Source organism: Alternaria burnsii (assembly GCF_013036055.1).
Source record: "Alternaria burnsii strain CBS107.38 chromosome Unknown 705, whole genome shotgun sequence".
In the NCBI taxonomy this organism is placed as follows: domain Eukaryota; kingdom Fungi; phylum Ascomycota; class Dothideomycetes; order Pleosporales; family Pleosporaceae; genus Alternaria; species Alternaria burnsii.
In genome coordinates this window covers 1179665-1197380 of record NW_024066107.1, presented here as the reverse complement: position 1 = coordinate 1197380, position 17716 = coordinate 1179665, and the positions used below count along the sequence as shown (strand labels likewise).

Sequence of the window (17716 nt, the reverse complement as noted above, 5' to 3'; positions counted from 1 at the left end):
TCCTACACGTACTCCCCAAGGCAGCCAACTAAACATGTCAATCAAGGCCGGGACCCGAAAGTACGTCACCCGTAAGCTAAGACCCTGGACATGCATGATGCGCATGTCGCGCGTTGGTTTGCCCAGGTGCCCCGCACCGAAACCTAGTCCCATGATAGAGAATACGCACTGGTCATTGGTTCCCGCCTATGCCACACCGATACTGAGATACTGCACGCTGGCTGCGGCTTGCGGGGACTGCAGTAATGGCGGCGCACGGTACGGCATTGGGACGGGCGCTTAGGCAGGGTTTTTCACTGTGGATAGGGTTCAAGTGACAGGAGGGGTGTATTGGTACTTTGCGTTGTGTTGGACTTCAATCCCGCAGGTGTCGGTTCAGCTGCGATGCCTCGATGGATCATCAAACTGTCGCTCGAGTAGTCATGCCATTGAGAGACGTTATGAGAAGAGAATTATGGCATTGCTCTTACACACTCTCTTCTTGGGGGGGTATCTATCTTCTACGTGCGCATATCCTAGGTAAGTCTACAATCGACGATCTTTCTACACTAAAATCCTACAAAGAGAGCTCCAACTATTCGCGGCTAGTGCGCCGATTCGCTGAAATGAAGACAAGGTCCACCAATGAACACCAATTCGGGTAACATCAGGCATAGTTTGCCTTGCGTAAGCCGGTAATAAGCACTGAAGGATGCAATCACGATATTGCAATGCGATGTGCATAACAAGAAGTTAACAAAGTCAAGAGGAACCCACTTGCACGAGCTGTAATGTTGACCTGCTCTAGCGAGCGGGCGTATCAGGTACCTCCCACATGTCCCTGACCTTCTCCTCGTTCTTGATATCTACACCAGAGTACTCAGGCCTAGACGCGTTGTCCAACTCATTCGAGCCTGATGCGAACGGTATCGCACCGTTTGCTGTGAATACAGGTAGATCAGCCCTCTTGCTTGGCGGTGACATGAGCGGAACGCCAGGCATGGTCGTGTCCTCAGCGTGTGTATTGGCAACCCATTGTAAAGTCGCGGATGCCTGTGGGCTTGACGTGTCCGGTGGTGAGGTTACAAAGTCTGGGTTTCCACCGAAGCTCTGCGCAGTGTAATTGACGAACTGTGAAATATTCGACGGTGGTGGGGGAGGAGGCGTATCGGCACGAGAAGGTGGTGAGACATCCGAGAGTGGCTCCGTTACAGTGACGAAGGACGGCATAGGGAGTTGTTCACGGATCTGTTCCGGTGTTATAGCCATATCATGCAGTTCAGTGGGTGGCTGCACGATTCCACCAGAAATACGTCGATCTACAGCTGGGGGCTCCATCGGATTTTGTGCATCCTGGAAAGGCTGTGGCGCGGTAGGCTGTGGTAGGACATTAGACGAGTCTGTCTGTATTGGCTGGGGTTGTTCGAGAGGTGCAGCAGCAGCAACTTGCAACTGTGGGGTATCGGGGATAGGCGATGCAGGTTTCGACGATTTTGCTGGCCGACCAGGTCCCCTCTTAGCAGTTGCTGCAGGTTTAGTCGTCGGTTTAGTGGGAGGAGCGCGAGCAGCTGGTGGTTTCCGTGCAGTAGTCTTCTTTGGTGCTTCAGCGGCCTTTTGCTTCTCAGCCTTCTCCTTCTCTCGTGCTTCATGCTCCTCCTTCGAGGGCATTCTCAACGTGATGCGCTTCAAGCCTGAAGTGAGTGCATCGACGCCGTCGTTCTCCTTTCCCTTAATCGCACCCGCCTTGACAGAATAGCTGGAAGGTGCTCTTGCTACTGCCGGACGCTGAGGGGCGCGAGCTGCCGCAGCAGTCGTTGTTGTTGATCCTCTTGCCTTCTTCATAGCCACTCCATTGGTTGAAGCTACAGAAGGTGCAACGCTTCTTCGGCTCGCCGCTACACTTGGCGCACGAACATTTCTGTTGTCTCCTAGTGATGAGACGCTGGAAGCGATACTCATGCGACGGGAAGCAGAGTGTGTCGGCGCTGAAGCTTCTGAACTGGCTGGTGCAAAGTCGGCGATCGTTTGGCGCCTACTGGCTCGTGACTCCTGACGAGATATCTTTTCGTCGTCGGATCCAGGCTCAGCGTAAGATGGAGCAGCTTTACGGCCACGTAATTGACGTCCCGACTTTTCGACACGAACCGCTGCTGGGGCAGGCGCAGGGGGCTTCTCTTTCTTCGCTTTTACTTCTGCTAGATCTTCTGGCCTGAAACTGCGGGTTTGGCGATCAGACGGTATTAGCAAACTACTTAAAGCATGTGCAGCCGTAGCCCAATCAACTTCTGGCGGCGGTGGCGTGGGCGCTCTCAATGGATTGGAAGCGTATTTGGCGGAAAGGCTACGATTGATCTTTGTTGGATCCACGACTTTGGCGACGTAGGACTGTGTGGGTGAAGAGAAATGGGCCAGGCGCTCAGCGCGGGTCACCTTTGAGGCAGTTACAGGCGGTGGAGGAACGAGACCCTCCAGCTCAGACAGATGAGTTGCCTGCCACCACAGAGGATCGTAACTGACGGGTGTAAGTTCTGGCTCGACAGACTGCATGCGAGCGTCTTCATCCTGGATACCAAGCCCACTCAGTCTGTTTCGCATGGAGGAGGTGAGGCCCTTTGATGGTTCTGACTCCTTCCAGACTTGACCATCCACAAGACCGCTCAAATGACTGAACACACCACTGGTAAGTGCTCGGTCACTGTAACCGCCTTCTAGGACAGAGATGACACGACCCTCCACAGACGTACCCTCCTCTTCGGCCAAGCGTACCACATCGCGGGTGAACCGAGCGTAAAATTCGGTAGGTACGTTGACACTGTGCCGTTGCATGCCGGCAGTTTCCCACTCGCTCGCGTCAAAGCCAGCAGATAAGAAGATGGCTGCTTTGGGCGCAGGGTGATTTGGTGATGCCTGGAGGCGGTTGGTGTGATGTTTGAGATACTGGCGAGTTTTCTCGAGCAGTATCAGGTACTTCTCTTCGTAGATTTCCCAAAACTGCTCCGGTGTCTTCCAAGATTGCAGATGCACGTTCCAGATGGACTGGCCGTGTGCGTTGTCGATACACAGACTAGCGGCCTGAACTTTGTCGTCATCACCGTCTTCGCAAGGGTACGAGTTGATGTCGTGTAGACTGAAGTAGCCGATTGAGGTCTTTTTCCAGTTGGGTGTATTCTTGGGCATGTTCTGAACCTTTTTGTTACGCGCCCATGTTATAGCTTGCGAGCCATCTCCGTGATGCAGATCAAAGTCAATGATGGCTGCGTGCGTGAGGCCGTATGTCATCATGGCGTGTTCGATACCAACGTGAACGTTATTCAGCCAGCAGAATCCGGAGGGAAAGTCGTCGGAGCAGTGATGACCAGGTGGGCGGATACAGACGAAAGCTCGCGAGGGGCCGCTACCAAGGCTGGTCCCCTGGAAGACAGCATCCACGGCATCCAGAACACCTCCAAGAGCGCCCTGGAAGGCGTTGAGCGATTCGGGGCAGAGGTATAGATCCCCAGCATGTAGTTGTTGCTTGGGCGGTTGTCCCGGCATTGCAGGGGTGTCCCTGACCAGCTCTTTCCCTGTCGACGCCAGCTTCCGCTCTGCGTTGTCGCACAATGACTTGAGCTCGCCCATCCACTTGGTTCCGTGTACGTTGGTGACGACCTGGGAGGTGATGTCGACTGCTCGGGAAGTCTTGCGGATCTTGAATGGGATACGCTCGGGCGGATTGTGATGCGGATGCGGTGGATTGTCCCCCTCGGCGTGGCGCTCACCCAGTCGCACGTAGGCTGCTGAGATACCCAAAACGCTTGCCAGTATCCTCTCTGGTCGCTCCATGATTAAGCTGAGGTGGCTCTTGGGTGTCTTGGGCCGCGAAAAGCGATGGCCGTAGCATTGGTCGTGTACAATGACGATAGTGCCCGCATTGACTGCGCCTGCCATGCCTTCATGTCGCGCCATGTCCTTCTGAAAGTACTCTTCGGCGACATCACATGCGCGCAGGGGTGGCTTCTCTTCTACATACGTGGGGCCTAGCGGGCTCTTGGGCATGGGCGCCTGCATGTTTGGGTTGAAGGACGAGCGGCGGGATGCAGAAGTGCCTGGCCGAGGAGGGTCGCCGCGGAGGGAAGAGGTCGACGACTTGCGTCCCAAGGCGGGTGTCGAAGAGCGGAAACTTGCTACACTTGGGCTGCGTTGGACGGCATTCGCTTTGAAGTTGGGCGTCGAAGGCGTCCGGCGGAGGTCAGCTGAACTTCGAGGTGAATTCAGAGCGGGAGACTGCGGTAGTGGGGTATTCGACGCCGAATGCAGGGACAGGCGTTTGAGGGGGTGTGAAAGGGGATTCGCGTCGTTGTTTGTTTGTCGCGCCCCTCGCGGAGTGCCGGGCCTGGCGGCGGGGCTGGACCGCGGTGAATTCTGCATCTTGGCACGGTATGCCCGCGATGCAGGACGTAGCCCGTCGTGTCTCGGTGCCTGTCTCTTATCGGATGGGTTGAAGGTGCAAGAAGAAAGGCGCGCTATGACGAAGCTATGTCGCGTCCACCATCAGAGCCACGACGAAACAGGGTCCCGCGCCTAAGCGAGCCCCTAGCTCAACGGCTCCTAGGGCTGGCGTCCTCTTCACATGGCACGAGACATTATTTCGACAAACTGTCAAGTATTCCATTGGGAAACATCATGTGTCACGACTTCTACCCTCACGCCGAGCCCTGCTGCAAAATCCAACCCATACCCTCCTTCAAATCAGCCAACGCCCTCTTCGCCACACTAAGCATGGGAAAGAAGTCGGGTGCACCATGCGGATATCCAGCATACACGTCGACCTTCGTTGGTGTCCCAATGTCTCGGAGAACCTTCTCGTATACCAGTGCTTCGTCACGCAGGGGGTCAGTCCTGTCACCCGTTAGCACACATCAACGGGCGTCTACAGCTTTACCTACCCCATCACCTGCAGATACGTACGAGGTTGACCTTCATGAGTCTTCCAGATTAGTGGGCTCGCGAGCGGTGACTTAGGGTCTGGTTTGTAATTGTCGAAGAACCATTCTATGCCTCGTCGGTCCAGTACTAGACCATCTTTATGGTCTTCCCAGCTTGATATGTGCTGTCTGTACTCCTCTGGCATGGCCTCGGGATGGCATACCGAAACAGACATGAGGACTACTCCAGTGATCTTCGGGGTTAACTTGTCGTCGACAACCTGGTGGGCTGATACAGCTGCTAGGTTGGCTCCAGCTGAAGTCCCTCCTAGGATGAAACCTTGGGAAGGATCCGCACTCAACGACTTCGCGTTCTCGGCACACTGGAGAGTCCGGTTAATCTCACAGTACCGTGGAGGTGAACAAGAAAGCACTCACCCATTTGACTGCATCAATAGCGTCATGCGCCGCGGTAGGAAAGACATGCTCTGGTGCGTTCCTATATCCTACGCTCACAACCGTGAATCCTAGTTCCTTCACCAACATCTCTGCCATTCCCTCGCCGAATTCTGGCATTCCAAAAGTCCACCCCCCACCTGCGAAGTACACGTACAACGGCCCTGGTTCCTTTGCCTCAGGATGAATCACGAGGGATCGCACTGAAGACCCATCGCGCGTAGGAATCTGGATTTCAGATCTATGGTAACCAGTCCAGTCGGGAAAAGTCACGATGCCGGCCGCAATCATCTGGCCAATTTGCTCATTGAATGACTGACGGAGCTCAGCGGCGGATGAGTAATCTGCGAAGGATTTGGGTGGTGGAAGATGGGGTCGTAGCTTCTTCAATTAGCGACGGCATCGATGGTTGTACTACAAACACGTACAGCTTCAAACTCTGCATCTTCCCTACTATACTCCTTCCATGTTGATGAATCAATATTCATATCGTCTGGATTGTGAAGTGTAATCGACGGTAAGGGACGGGATATCTGGAGGTGGGCGTAACTGCTGAAGAATACTGAGGAGAGATGCTAGATCTTGTGGGTTTTGTACACAACGTAAGCTTTGCGTACGGTAGGCATGCTTCGTCTGACAGCCAAGAAGGCAACATCTTACATCTCCCTCGCGTCCGCGCTTACTCTACCCAGTCAGCATCGTCAAGAGAGGTACGTTGAATACGGCACGTACAAGATCCGACTCCATTTGTGCATTCCAAGAGCCTTGCGCTGGAAGTCTAGCTTTACATTCTCTATCCGCTCCTGGCGATACACAGAACCTATGATACTTTCAGAGCGGCCAAATCCATACTGTTCCAAAGACTGAAGAGTTGCATCGTTACATAGGGAGTTGAGTACGTTTCTGGTCAAGTTGCGGGGTTATCTTCCACATCATTCATACTAACGAAGAAGAGTAAGCGCCCGTAGCTTGTACTACTGCGTGGCTTTATTCCGTACGAGCATACTCTTCAGCACAACATGAACCTAGGTATCTACAAGCGGAGAACAGAATAATCGTCGGAAGACAATGAGCCAGGTATAATACGCAGTGGGGCCGACCTTGCTTCTTAAATATTAGTGTCGACCCATTTTTCTGGTTCTCGTATGCGCTGCGGGCCGTTTCCCCTCACCATAAAGCCGTGAGCCACGACAAACAGCCTTATCGTCAAAGTGTCGAGGGGCTGTCTAAACTCCATCAGTTTTTCACGATAAATTTGCAATTCGGAGATTACATGAGATGGATATACCCGTGACCGGCGTTATGGGTACCCTTTTCCGGTACGACCTATAATGCGCTACGGAGTAAGTCTGCAGCTGAAGGGTAATCTACGAGCCCGAATATGGTACCTGGGCGCTGGAAGCGGCCTAATAAACTTCACGAGCGATCTAGACCTAGTCACAAAACGATCGACCACGCTTTGTCGAGTGAGTTCCAGCCCTGAGGTGCAAACTAAGTGTGGTCGCACATCTATTCTACTCGCTCTAGATACCACAGTCACTACCACTACTATCGTACATTACCAGATTAGCTCCTTGGGTATAACTTCTTCAGCTGCAGATTATCCCCTAAGCAAGCCATAGCGATAGTGCGAAGGCTCTATGTGTACCACAGCTTGCCACTACTCGGAGTTGTGCCCGGCAGCGTCAGACTGGCCAATCAGAAAACTATCCTACATACAGCATAGATGCCTCGACTTCTATAAGACAGACATGCTTGACTTCTACTATGGTATCGTTGCTTGTCGTAATACACTGATTCAGTTCGCAACTAAGAGCCAGCTATGATGCGCCTCTGCAAGATTATCTCCCTGGGCTTCTTTCCTATAGGATTACTCGCACAAAATGCATTCGAACCACCCGACTTCGACATTACTGCGGCACTGTTGCAGAATGGTGTAGACATCTCCACTATTCCAAGCCTAGCAGGTCTTTCCAAGCGGACTAGCTCGAGCGGAGGATGCTCGATCGCAGTAAGACACATCCGACGATTGTGTAATATTCCTGGAAAAAGCCGATGCTAATTCTCACATTAGTGCAGCTCTCTCAAACGCATCTTTGGTGATGCAAAGGTCGAGACCCGAGAGGAGACTGCCTATACCATAGCCATCGATTATTTCTGGTCAGCTCAGCAGAAGGTTGCCCAACCGTACTGCGTGTTCAAGCCTGAGGAAGCGCTCGATGTATCTACCATGGTGCTGCTATCTCGTCTTACTCAATGTCCTTTTGCAGTGAGAAGTGGAGGGCATGCAGCCTTTGCAGGCGCATCAAACATTGATGGTGGTATTACAGTTCTGTTCGAGCGCATGAAGCAAATTACTTTGTCAAAAGACAAGAAAGTTGCTTCTATTGGACCCGGCAACCTCTGGTACGACATTTACACAACCCTAGCCAAAGACAACCTAGCAGTGGTAGGCGGCCGCGTCTCTGGCGTCGGAATTGGAGGTCTTACAACGGGTGGCGGGATTTCGTTCTTCTCGAACGAATATGGCTGGGCTTGCGATAACGTCGCATCTTATGAAGTCGTTACTGCCTCAGGATGCATCATAGAAGTCAGTCAAAAGTCGTATCCAGACCTGTACTGGGCGTTGAGAGGCGGAGGGAACAATCTCGCCCTCGTTACGAAGTTCAACCTCGAAACGTTCGCCCACGGTCCGCTGATGTTCGGCGGACAAAGAAGGTTCCTCAGCTCTAGTTTCCCTGCTGCGATCGACGCCTTTGTAAACCTGGGGACCAGCATAGCAAAGTACCCAAAAGCTGCACAATTCCTGGCCATCATTCTGGATGCCGCTACGAACACCCAAATCGCGATTGCCGAGTTGGAGTATGCAGATCCAGTCGCTAAACCCCCAGTCTTTGAAGAATATTTCAACGTACAAGCCTTCCAAGACACTACGGAGTTGAACACCCTGGCCTACTTTACGCAACAGTTGAACAATAGCAACCCCAAAGGCTATCGCGAGTCATTTTGGACTTCTTCGTCTAAGCTTGATCGAGAGTTGGTTCAGTTTATGTTCGATGCCACTTATGAGGAATTCGCGAACATTCGAGATGTCGCTGGTATCTTACCTGCAAACACCTTCCAGATCATCACCGTTCCGCAGCTCGAGCAGATGCAAAAGAAAGGTGGGAACGCACTGGGACTTTCACCTTCTGACGGACCGATCCTTATCATTAACCTGAGTAGTCGCTGGGATAAGGCTGAAGATGACGCGCGTGTTTTGAAGGCGAACGCCAACATCGTCAAAAAGATGGAGGCAGAGGCAAAGCGCAGGAACTTGGTGAAGGACTACATCTACATGAATTACGCTAGTCAGTTCCAAGATGTCGTTGGAAGCTATGGTGAAAGTGCAGACAAGCTGAGGCGAATCGCGCGCAAGTATGATCCCACAGAGGTGTTCCAGAAGCTGCAACCTGGCTACTTCAAGCTGCAAGGGCCGCCGAACAAGAACTGGCCATAGATCTGCGTAGATGCGCCGGCGAGAAATATATTCGTGGAAATGCTTGAATAAAGAAAGTGTATTGCAACTTTCGCGCAACAGCTAGGCCGAAAATCCAAGATCACGGTTGCAAACTACGCCTACACGCGTGGTACTTTACTGCTATCTGAGTATTGCATGACTGATACGCGTTTGCACGGTTTACATCAATCTCAAATAATCATAGCGATCATCTACCAGATCTCCTTGTCAGCGATGTGGATATCCTGCATGGCATGTTGCACATACTTGAGAACGGGTGGTCTGTCCTATGGACTCAATAACTGTGCATATTCATCTCTGTCTGAAATGTCAGTCCTCTTACAGATATTTGATCCTATCCTCCTCCAAAATTTGCTTGTTCGCTCCCATTCCTGCTTTGATACCATCCGCCGAAGCAACTGCGATCTGCTTGAACATATTCGCGCAATCACCAGCTGCAAAGATTCCATGTTTAGATGTTTCCTGCCATTGCGACACTTCAATTTCGCCTTGGCTTGTGATTTTCAAGTCTAGAGCCTTGTAAAATTCGCCGGCAAGGATGACCGCCGGCTTGTAGAAAAGCCAGGAAAACGATTCCGAGGTACCGTCCATAAAAACAACGGTTGCGGTAGAAGAAGAAGACGTTGTCAAAATCTCCCTGATTTCTTTACCGATCGGCTTCATGCCACGGGATAGAGCAGGTGCTAATGCTGTTGTTGTAGCCGTGTTTGTATTCCCATTGAGCAAGATCGTCATATCCCCTGTAAATTGGTATGCGAGTTGTCCGTAGAACAACGTGTTGGAGATGTCTGAAGCAGATATGTCCCGAGGAAGTAGGAAACCTATCTTCGAGGTGGCAGAAGTAGGTTGCGATTCTTCAAAGCCCCGGCAATATAGACAATGGAGACTGCAAGTACATGAGTCAGCAGTGTCGAAGAGAATTCCACACGAAAAACCACCTACATTTGTTTACCCCAAGCTTGCCTGAATCCGTCGATCTCTGGCAACACGTCTATAACCCCCGTCGCTAATACGACTTTTCGTCCGTTCCATTTTCTCCCGCCATTGTCTACAACCTGAAAACATCCGTCCAGTTCCTCAACGGAGACTGCTGAACTGTCTGTGAAAGTGATGGTCTTATATCGCCCCATAACTTCTTGACGCATCAGCTGGCGTATCTGAGCGGGATCTTCGTGGTCTCGTGTAGGTACAGTGTGCGCATGGCTACTTGCGGAGTTTCTGAAGTACTTAGAGTCGAAAACTGCCGCACTTCGAAAGACCCGACCAAGCGCAAGTGCGGCACCAAGACCGGCAGGCCCAGAACCAATGATCAGAACATCTAGGACGGAGGAGAGAGGCATTATGTGAGCGTTGTTCGATCGTTACAATAATGAAGGACAGGGTTGAAAGCGAAGCGCATGAGCAAACAGATATATTGGCAGAAGACCAGATTATAAATCACCGAGTTTTAGTCTGCAGTATATTTCTTTGCCTTACGATATATCGGGCACTTTTCGGGACATTTGCACAGCTCTGATCGAGTATATGCTGCGTTATAAGTCGGTGGGTTGACCACTGCCTAGCTCCATATATCAAGATATGGGATATACCATGAAGGAAGGATTTGCAAAGTCAGTGAACTATGTATATCAATCTCAGGGACTAACAGAGCAATATGCAGATACTTCAACAACGACGTGTTCTCCGACCTGACAGTGCAGAGTTGCACTGATGAGTTTCGTGTACACCGCATCGTGCTAGCCAGTCAATCAAAATGGTTTTCCAATGCGTGCAGTGGTCAATGGGAGGTGATTTACCCCTTAGTTAAGCTTCGAACTTTCACTCACACATTAGAGTTTAGGAGGCTCAATCGCGTTGTATCAACCTCAAAGACGAAGAAGCAAAGACAGTTGAAGCACTGCTATACTTCGCATACACTGATGAGTATGACGACAAGTCTGCAGGTGTCACCTTTTCGATGCCGCTGAATGCACGAATGTATGCAGCGGCAGATAAGTACGACATGCCAGGGCTTCGAGCCGTTGCGTTACGGAAGATGGAACACTCAATAGCGTCCGATTGGGATGCAGATCGTTTTTCGGATGCTATAACAATCATTTATAGCAGCACACCTCATTCAAACAGGCCAATGCGTGACCTGGCTATGCGAGCGTGCATGAAAAATGCCGCAGGTCTCGCTCAATGCGTCAAGTTTGTCAGATTACTGGGGTCGATACCAGAGCTTGCGGTAGATCTCCTCCTTAGTCATGAAGATCAGGCGCCGTGCAAGTGTATCATATGTGGTAATGAAATGGGAGAAAAGGAATTATGTCGTTGCGGGGAAATTTGGTCGGGGTGAGGCTTTGACCAATAGGAGAATTTATTTGCCTTTCCAGCAAAAGACCCCGAAAAGTCTGCGGATAAAGCGCTTAGAATGCTAAGAATCAAACCACACTGCTGCACGTCACGTCAAAGAGCCAGCCTGCTGAACAGTGAACTTCGCAGAAATTTCGAGCACAATGATCTTGTCCAAGAAGCATGCGGCCTGTGATCAATGCCGTGAGATTCAGTCTCCCGTACTACAGCTACTGATGGTCTAACAAGCCCAGGCACTCGCAAAGTTAAATGCACAGGCGAGACGCCATGTGAACACTGCAAGAATGACGGGTCGAACTGTACATTCTCACAACAAAAACCCAAAGGCAGGCCTCGAAAACGGCCCAGGGCCGGGCGAGAGCTTGCTCTTTCACTGATCGATATTCCGAATGTCCCGCCAGTCGCTGACACGACCTTGAACGACATCGACATGTTGCGACCTAATTCGCCTCTGGAATCTATCGCGAGTGTGGGAAGTGCTACGCAGGCTTGTCCAGGTTAGGTCACCCAGTTTCCTGCTCAGCTTTCGCCATAGAGTACATGACCTAACAACACCCTAGCAATCAGCCCTTCCACTTCGACGCCCGTTGAATCAATACATCGGCCTAGTCCAATATGTGGCTGTCTCTGTTTAGCTTATTTGACAATGTCACGTTTCCAGCTTCCACAAGGAGGAAGCATCTCATCGACTCTTGCTGATCTTCACGCGGCGTTGGAATCGGCGGTTCAGATATTGCGATGTCCGATTTGCCCCACCACAGTCCTGACAGCAGCTCAGAATCTCTACCAACTCGCTACTCTCTTAACGACTATTGTTAGCGCTGTTCACTCGCTCCTGACTGGCGTCGATGCCAATGCTCTTTCGCGGGGTCAGTCAACTCAATGGAAATGCCTGGGAATATCTTTGGAAGATTACTCAAGCACAAGTGAACATCAATTCCGTATCTTCTTCCGTCGCCACATAAGAGATGTGTTACTTGGCCAATCATCCGATTTAGGCAATACAACTATCTTTGGGGTTCTCAATCAATTTGAGAAACGACAAACAGCGTGGCACGAAGATCCATACATGTATGAAGAACAGGCAAGACTTTTCGGTAAACGTTCTGCTACGGTACGGGCCACTGAGTGTGAGGGGCGAGTCTGTCAAACCCTTATCCAGCAAATCAGAAATTCTATCAACACTCTAGAACTGTAAATATTGCACCGTTCGAAGCCGTGAGCAGTGGTATGTGAGCCGATTTCGATATGAATGCCGGTTTGAGGCAAGGTCTGTAAGAAGAAACGAAGATGCACATATGCGCAGAATTTGGAAGATAGCTCCAACTGTGGACAATTTTTCTCTCTAAGCGAGTAATCATGTTCATATCTTATGCCCTTGACACAATTCCCGCGGCGAATTTTCGGATGATAACTGCTGGACAGAATGTGCTTACTCAATCTTCCTTTCCAGACTCAAGTCAGTCTTGCTCATTGCTGAATAATGTGTTAGCGTGTCAGAGTAAGGAGATCGGCATAGAGGGACTTCATTCCAGAAGACGATTTCGGTAATAGAGTGTTTTTCGAACTTGATATAAAATGCATCCAGCACCGCTGAGGAGATTGCCATCCCGACACCTCGCTTCTTGTCACTTTACAAGACATTCACATACTCTTTTCCTATACCGTAACCTACTATGGCTGTATCAGCTCATTCAACCGAACAGCGGAATCTTCAAGATTCGGATCAAGAATCACCGTCAGGAATCGTTGACACTTGGGCCGAGTACAGTATGCCCGATGCGGAAGAAACCCAAACGGCAAACATGGGGTTAGACTCTGGAGTTAGTGAAGCGCCTCCAGATTTTCACAACGACAAGGAAGGCGGTGAGCCTTCGAGCGACGAAACGCTCAACTCTTACCATTGTTCGGAAAGAGGTGGACTTTACAAAAAGAACGGGCGCGAGTCCGCCAAGCGGCTGGGCGTAATTTGGTAAGTGGCCCTTTCTGAATCAGCAGCAGGACTTTTTTAATTAGTTCACTTCTCCTTCAGGAGGAATCTCACAGTAGAAGGATCTGGCTCCGGACGTAGCTTTGTCAAAACCTTTCCCGATGCAGTGCTGGGTACATTTGGTCCTGATCTGGCTCGGACGATGTCTCCCTTGCTACCTGGCCTTCTGAGAACCAAAACCCCCCGGATCATTCTTTCGGACTTCAACGGCACCGTCAGATCTGGAGAAATGTTACTAGTTCTTGGTATCCCTGATGCTGGCTGTACTACATTTCTGAAAACGATTGCGAATAATCGTCAATCATATTCAGATGTGAAGGGCGAGGTTTTCTATGGAAAAATCCCCGCAAGCGAACAATCACAACGATATCGAGGCGAAGTTGTCTACTGCCCAGAGGACGACGTACATTTTCCTGCCTTGACAGTATGGCGCACTGTACTTTTTGCACTGTGGAACAAGACCAAGAAAAGCGACCGAACTACACTGAGCGACGTGGCCACAACCCTGTTACATATGTTCGGGTTGAGTCATACTAAGGACACATATGTTGGTGGTGCAACATTGCGAGGTGTTAGCGGCGGGGAGAGGAAACGGGTCGGTAGACATCCCCTAACGATACATCTTCCTCGACTGACAGTTCCAGGTTTCCATTGCCGAAACTTTGGCGAGCAAAGCCAACGTGATATGTTGGGACAATAGCACAAGGGTCAGTGTTCAGATACAATGTCTAGCAATCTTTTCATGGCTAATACGATGAATAAAGGGTCTCGACAGCTCTACCGCCCTCGATTTTGCCCAGTCACTTCGAAAATTGACTGATGTAAACGGTTGCAGCACCTTAGCTACTCTCTATCAGACTGGCGAAGGTATTTATTCACTCTTTGATAAAGTTCTTCTCATCCACTCTGGTAGATGCGTGTACCATGGCCCATCTCGTGGAGCCAAGAGATACTTTGAAGATCTAGGCTTTCACTGCCCCGATCGCATGACGACCGCGGACTTCCTTACATCTGTTACAGATCCTATTGCCCGTCGTATTCGGGAGGGGTTCGAACACAAGGTTCCGCGTACTGCTGAAGAACTCGAAAGAGCTTACCGTTCTTCCTCGACATATCGAGAGGCTCTGAGGGACATGCAAGAGCACGCAGAAGATCCTTCGCAACAAGATGTTGCTACTGATTTCTACAAAGACGTTTTGAACTCCAAAAGTAAATTCGTGCGCGCGCAATCGCCATACACAGTCAGTTTCTATCGCCAAGTCGTCAACTGTACCAAGCGCGAATTCTGGCTACTCTTCAACGATTGGGAAGCCATCTACACAAAGGCGTGGGTCATATTGCTCAACGCATTCCTTGTAGGATCGTTGTTCTTCGGCCTGGCAAACGACACAGCCGGTGCTTTTGGTCGTGGAGGCGGTATCTTCTTCTCGGTACTGTTTCTTGGCTGGGTTCAGCTTCCAGAGCTGATGAAGGCTGTCAGCGGTAGGACCATTACGCAAAGACACAAAGACTATGCTTTTTATCGGCCCTCGGCGCTATCGCTAGCACGCGCCATTTCAGATGCTCCTGTGTTGCTGGCCGAGACATCCTTGTTCTCCGTGGCAATGTACTTCCTGGCAAGTTTCGATGTCGATCCCAGTAAATTCTGGATCTACTTCTTGTTTGTTTTCGTCAACACATATTGCACCACAGCGCTTTATCGACTGTTCGCATCTGTATCTCCGACTATCGACGATGCCGTCCGATACAGTGGTGTTGGGTTCAACATCATGGTAAGCTCTCAAATACCACGCTTGTATCGCAAAGCTCATGCAACAGATTATATTCACTGGCTACATCATACCAAAGAGGCAGCTTTTCGCCAATTCTCCATGGTTTGGCTGGGTAAGCATCTGAACGTTTCCAAACAGATTGGCTGCTAATACCATTAGCTGCATTGGATTAGTCCAATTGCATACGCTTTCGAAGGCGTCTTCTCGAACGAATTTTCAGGAAAAACGATGCCTTGTTCTGATGCTGACCGTATACCGAGAGGCCCTGGTATCGAATCAGCTTACCAGGGATGCCTTACTCAAGGTGCTGAACCGAATAGCTTGGTTGTGACTGGAGACAGCTACTTGGACGTCGCCTACGAATATAAAAGAGCAGATCTGTGGCGCAACTTTGGGCTTATCATCGTCTTTCTTGTGGCATACACTGCACTTTCCGCAATATTTGCCGAGCTATTCCCATTTCCCGAGTCAAGCGCAGGAAGCCTGCAGTTTGTCAAAACGCCACGATCCAAAAGGCACTCACAGCCATTGCCAGCTGACGAAGAATCCGGAGCACAGCATCATGAAACATGTTACACAGGCTCGGATGTCATCGCAAAAAAGCTCTCCAAACCATCGCAAGTATTCACATGGAAAGCCATTGATTATACAGTCCCGTTTGGCGAACACAAAAAGAAGCTTCTCAATGGTGTTTCCGGTTTCGCGAAACCGGGTATTATGATTGCGCTTATGGGAGCGTCTGGTGCGGGGAAGACCACTCTCCTCAACATACTCTCACAACGCCACAAAGTTGGAGTAGTATTAGGAGATTTGCTTGTCAATGGAACCCCACTCGACTCTTCGTTCAAGAGGAACACTGGATTTTGTGAGCAGATGGATATACACGACGGAACAGCGACAGTTCGCGAGGCTCTGGAATTCTCAGCGAGGCTTCGGCAGCCATACGAAATACCAAAAGAAGAGAAACTTGCATACGTCGATGAAGTCTTGAACCTACTCGAGCTTGAGGCAGCCGAAGACGCTATCATATCTAGCTTGAGCGTTGATTTGCGGAAGAGAACGACAATTGGGGTTGAGCTAGTTGCGAAGCCAAGCCTACTTTTCCTAGACGAACCAACTTCCGGAGTCGACAGCCAATCTGCATTCTCGATTGTTCACTTCCTGAAGAAATTAACACTCGCTGGGCAGGCGGTCATTTGTACCATCCATCAGCCATCGTCAGTGCTATTTGAGCAGTTTGACATGGTTCTTGCCTTGAATCCAGGCGGCAACACGTTCTACTTTGGTGAGATTGGACCTCAAGGAAAAACTATTGTCGACTATTTCGCCAAGCGTGGAGCTCAGTGCCCACCATCCACAAATATCGCGGAATTCATTCTGGAAACAGCAGTAAAAGGCAACACTTGCTCAGATGGAACTACGGTGAACTGGAATGATGAATGGCTCAAGTCTAGCGAGCGTGCGTCTATTTTGGAAGAGATTGATCGTTTGTCTATGTTGAGTGCTGTCAGCGGACCAAAAGTAGACAAGGTTGAGTTCGCTGCACCGATCAAGCAACAGATTTTGCTTCTCACAAAGCGGGTAATGCGACAGTACTGGCGAGATCCTTCCTACGTCTATGGGAAGATGTTTATTTCCACAATCATCGGAATTTTCAACGGCTTCACGTTCTGGCAGCTCGGTAATAGCCTGACAGACATGCAGAACCGGGTCTTTTCCTGCTTCATCTTGACGATTATTCCGTCATGCATTGTAAATGCTATCTTACCCAAATTCTATGCCAACATGGATTTGTGGTTAGCCCGTGAGTATCCATCCCGAATATATGGGTGGCTAGCGTTTACTACAGCACAAATTGTGGCAGAGCTGCCATACGCTCTACTCCAATCGGCCATTTACTTTCTGCTTTGGTACTATCCAGCAGGACTTCCTTCTGATAGCAGCACTGCTGGGTATGTATTTCTCATGATACTCATATTCCATATCTACCAAGCGAGCTGGGGACAATGGATCTGTGCATGGGCTCCAAGCTACACAGTCATAAGCAACGTGAGTCTGCCCCTCTTGAAGATTGCTTTCCAGAAACCGATTGACGACAACAGATTCTTCCTACATTCTTCGTAGTCTTTGCACTTTTTAGTGGCATAGTTCTTCCGTGGGAGCAGATGACGGCGCCTTGGAAGTATTTCCTGTACTGGGCCACACCGTCAACATACTGGGTCGGCGGCATCATGGCTGCAGTCCTTCATCAGCAGCCTGTGCAGTGCACTCTCTCTGAATCTGCACGATTCTATATTCCACCAGGGAGCTCTTGCGAAAGCTACGCCGGCAACTTTGCTGCTCAGACAGGTGGCTACCTCCTTCCAAACACGACCGTGGGTTTGAGAGAAATGGAATGCGCGTATTGTCCTTACAGTACCGGCGACGATTACCTCACTACCATCAACATTCGTGCTGGCGACAAATGGCCTTACTTTGGCATCTTTTTGGCTTTCAGTATATCCAATTGGTTCCTGGTTTATTTCTTTATCTGGTCTGTCAGGATAAAGGGATCGTCATTTGGAATTGGTAAAGTAACGGACTTTGTGAGGAAGACTTGGTCTGGCAACAACAGAAACTAAAGCATCGCAAAGGGATGTGATGGCGTAACTGTAGGCATAGTATTTGCTTCACTTTACAAAGGATAGTGGGAGATGGCTGGTATATCGATACTACGAACGTGAGTAGTAAGGATAATAAT

At 50.1% G+C, this 17716-nt stretch overlaps 4 protein-coding genes across 4 annotated transcripts; 2 read left to right on the top strand and 2 right to left on the bottom strand.

The window, feature by feature from the left end:
• Positions 1–783: 783 nt before the first annotated feature.
• On the bottom strand, positions 784–5827 carry GT037_000443 (hos3-like histone deacetylase; the record flags this gene model as incomplete). Its single annotated transcript, XM_038925490.1, has 5 exons — positions 784–4481; positions 4697–4857; positions 4905–5266; positions 5322–5654; positions 5768–5827. The coding sequence occupies 5 exons, from the start codon at positions 5825–5827 to the stop codon at positions 784–786; spliced, it is 4614 nt and encodes a 1537-aa protein (XP_038791346.1).
• Positions 5828–7161: 1334 nt separating this feature from the next.
• Positions 7162–8838, top strand: GT037_000442 (fad-binding domain-containing protein; the record flags this gene model as incomplete). The annotated part of the gene is made up of 2 exons (XM_038925489.1): positions 7162–7350; positions 7414–8838. 2 exons carry the CDS (start codon positions 7162–7164, stop codon positions 8836–8838), a joined length of 1614 nt encoding a protein of 537 aa, XP_038791345.1.
• Positions 8839–9177: 339 nt separating this feature from the next.
• Positions 9178–10199, bottom strand: GT037_000441 (uncharacterized protein; the record flags this gene model as incomplete). The annotated part of the gene is made up of 2 exons (XM_038925488.1): positions 9178–9745; positions 9802–10199. The coding sequence occupies 2 exons, from the start codon at positions 10197–10199 to the stop codon at positions 9178–9180; spliced, it is 966 nt and encodes a 321-aa protein (XP_038791344.1).
• Positions 10200–12890: 2691 nt separating this feature from the next.
• Positions 12891–17597, top strand: GT037_000440 (abc drug exporter; the record flags this gene model as incomplete). The annotated part of the gene is made up of 7 exons (XM_038925487.1): positions 12891–13186; positions 13247–13799; positions 13849–13911; positions 13969–14976; positions 15023–15088; positions 15136–17025; positions 17079–17597. The coding sequence occupies 7 exons, from the start codon at positions 12891–12893 to the stop codon at positions 17595–17597; spliced, it is 4395 nt and encodes a 1464-aa protein (XP_038791343.1).
• Between the last annotated feature and the right edge of the window lie 119 nt (positions 17598–17716).